The 3,319-nt window shown below is 34.2% G+C and overlaps 1 protein-coding gene across 1 annotated transcript; it reads left to right on the top strand.

Moving 5' to 3' along the window:
* The first annotated feature begins 1,164 nt into the window (after window positions 1-1,164).
* Window positions 1,165-2,196, top strand: LOC118756692 (chitooligosaccharidolytic beta-N-acetylglucosaminidase-like). The gene is made up of 2 exons (XM_036491441.1): window positions 1,165-1,279; window positions 1,485-2,196. The coding sequence occupies exons 1-2, from the start codon at window positions 1,194-1,196 to the stop codon at window positions 2,158-2,160; spliced, it is 762 nt and encodes a 253-aa protein (XP_036347334.1). The 5' UTR covers window positions 1,165-1,193; the 3' UTR covers window positions 2,161-2,196.
* Window positions 2,197-3,319: the final 1,123 nt, after the last annotated feature.

The raw sequence follows: 3,319 nt of genomic DNA on the forward strand, positions 1-3,319 counted from the left end.
TGAGCACTGAGCTATATCGAAAATCCGATGCTTACCGGCCGTCTTCACATGCTTGGAAATCTCGCTTGCGTTCTGATTTTTTCTCCTATGCGCCGGTGGATCCGCTCAAATAAGACACTTTAAAAAGGGAAATCAAATTTTGTTATGTTTCAGGTGTGAAGCGGCCTGAAAGATAAGTTTTTAACGTCCCTTGGTTCACGAGATCATAAGAGACTACTGTGTAGATTTATACTTCCACATGGTTCATGGAACATCATTTTTTTTGTTACTTTCGTTTGATAGGAATTGTAGAAAAAATTAAGTAAAACGAAGAAAAATTAATAATGAAACAGCGCAAATCTAAGCGCAACGGCAACGCTGGACACAGTAGTTGCAAATTAGAAAATAAGAACAAAAATGTTTACGTCGCGGCATTTGGACGAAAATATTTGAATTTATAGAAAACAGAATAAATTCGACCGTCGGGCAAGAAACATTAATTTTTATTAATTTGAATCGGCACACATACAACAAAATTTTGTATGCGTTAAATCCTCCAATAAAAGAATTGGTGTTTTTTTCGAGAAAAAAAAACGCGAATTTTCATGGGTTTTAGACCTTTTTCAAAGAAAAACCCGGCAACACTGGTTATTAGTTGTCGACAAACTTCAAATGTAAACAAAACTCAGCTGTCGAGGTTATTTCCGTTCCGGCGGAAACATGGAGACTTGACGAAACTCCGAGTGGGAGCTAGTATTCTACATATAAATGATTGGAGATCTTACTATACTATTGTTTTGGCAATAAATAAATGAAAAAATAATAAAATTGTACACTAAACTTGAGCTTTAAATTCAACATGTGTTTTTGTGTGCAAATCTACATATGTATTATTCAAATATTTCCAGCTAATCGATACACTTAAATGCACTTGTACTGATTGATAAGAGTCTTCTAACTGATCCATCAAATCCAACGAGCAGTCTCATTACTAGTCTTTATGAAAACTGCGGTTGTATACGGTACGAGATATTCCAGTTTGAAAGCAATATTTATGTGCATATGTATGTACGTATGTGCCCATACATATATGTACATATGTGCATATACACGTGAGTGTATTTCCATTATAATCAAAAGCAATATCAAGTTATCAATTCAGTCACTAGAGGGGCACTACAGCAGTCGGTTATTGGAGAAAGAGCACACACGAAATGGAACGAAATTTTGTTATTTTCTGTGCAATTGTGATATTTTTATTAGGCAGTTTTAGCTCATTAGTTGTTGGCGAAGAGTATGAGTAAGCGTACTTATGTATATGTATATACATACATTTGTTGTTTAAATATTAACCTTACATTAAATATCCCCGTATCTAGCGCCCTCAACACTTTCGCTAAAATCACTGATCATTACCACATACATCTGGCGGTTTATTTTGTTATTCATTTATGCCAAAATGTTAGTTAATGCACCTTGATTTATGCTTTATTATTTAATCGTAGTGTTGTTTATGGATACGAATGTCAGCAGAGCAAGTGTTTAAGAATTGAAATTACGGAGAAAACTATAGAGACAGCCATCAGTTTGCCAGTATGTCGTTTGCTTTGCGGAGATTCACCAGTGGGAACTGTCTGGCCAAAACCAACTGGAATTATGCGCACTGAGAATATTTTACTACATGTAGATATAACAACAATCACATTTCAATTTCCCACCAAACTCACCAAACAACTATCGCTATGGGAGGCAAGCAAAGAGAGATTTTTGCAGCAGTTAAAAAGCCACACAGAAGATGTAATTGTCGCACCAAAGCCTGGTGGATCCAATTTGACAGTAGTAGTGGAAATAAACTCCGAAATCGATGAGCTACCACGTCTAACGCTTGATAGTGATGAGAGCTACAATCTAACTATAGCCTCCCTAAAAGGGGGTGGTGGTGCGATCGCTAAAATCTCAGCAAATACATATTTCGGTGGAAGACATGGTTTGGAAACAATTTCACAGTTAATAGTTTATGATGATATTCGTCGAGAATATCAACTATTGGCTAAAGTGGAAATAGAAGATGCACCTAAATATAAATGGAGAGGAATATTATTGGATACGTCAAGGCACTTCTATTCTGTGAAGTCTATTAAACGTACTTTGGGTAAGTGTCACAACAAACATTTAGTTTAAAGAACGATTCGAATTCTAATGTTTTTCTCTCTAAGTTAGAAGGTTAAAAGACGATTAGAGATTAGAATCAAGAATTATAGCATACGCTCTGATCCAACACTTTTCGTTTAAATTCCTGTAAAAATGTCAAACCGCAAAATGACTCTCTGAAGTGAGAGTAAAAAGTGAGTAACAACAAAAAGCACAGGCACAAAAAAAAACATTTTTCCTGTAAAAACATCAACCAGTGATCGCTTGACACTTTTCATGCTTTTACCAAAAGAAGAAGTTCGGGTAGAATCTTGCAACTTCATTATCTACACAACTCTCCAAAAATCGCTCTTAACCTGTTAGTTCATGGAGTACTGGATCAGAGCTGTTATATAAGCGTATTCTAACGTTGGATTCTAATTGGTTTCTTTTGTCTAGTGTACTTTTTTTCAATCTATAATCGACTTCTATTCGATTCGAAAAACATTGGAGAACTACATTAGAAATCGAATGTAAAATCAAATGTTTCTCAAACGTTAGAGACTGTAGTTGCGTTTTCTACGCACTATCCAGTAAAAACTACATACTAATCATTTTACTGGAATTTTTGTTGGCTAGCGTTTTCGTACCCCAAAAGTTGCAAAGTCTTGGAAATTGGGAGGGTCATGTAAAAAATATCCAGTAACTTGCCAGTAACAAAATTTTCAAGAATCCCTCTCAATGAGAGTACTAATACGAATGGATAGTCCTGAAATATACTAGCCAGAAACGCCATTGCCTTATAAAACAGAGAACAATTTTGAAATATGAATATTTTTACTCTACAAAATAATTATGCAACCCCACATAAGCGATTTTGCATTATGTTGATGAGCGGTTTTGTACTTTAAACGACGATATATGAGTAGTAAGAACATTTTTATAAAAAAATTATTTCTGAAAATAATATAATAATCAGCTGAACATTGAACTTGCAAATTTTACTGGTTTTGCGTTTTCGTACATCCTTCAATTGTGTTTTTTATCTCACTGAGAGGAAATGTGGTCTTGTTCTCACAAATTTGTTACTGGCAAATATCAAGATTTTTATTTTTGGTCATTGTAAAATCGTTATTTTTTTCAATCAAAAATATCGTTGAATTTGATCTTAATTTTTTCGATAAAAAATAATCGTTATTTTGTATATATA

This window comes from Rhagoletis pomonella, unplaced genomic scaffold (assembly GCF_013731165.1).
Source record: "Rhagoletis pomonella isolate Grant_MI unplaced genomic scaffold, Rhpom_1.0 Rhpom_scaffold_11595, whole genome shotgun sequence".
In the NCBI taxonomy this organism is placed as follows: Eukaryota; Metazoa; Arthropoda; class Insecta; order Diptera; family Tephritidae; genus Rhagoletis; species Rhagoletis pomonella.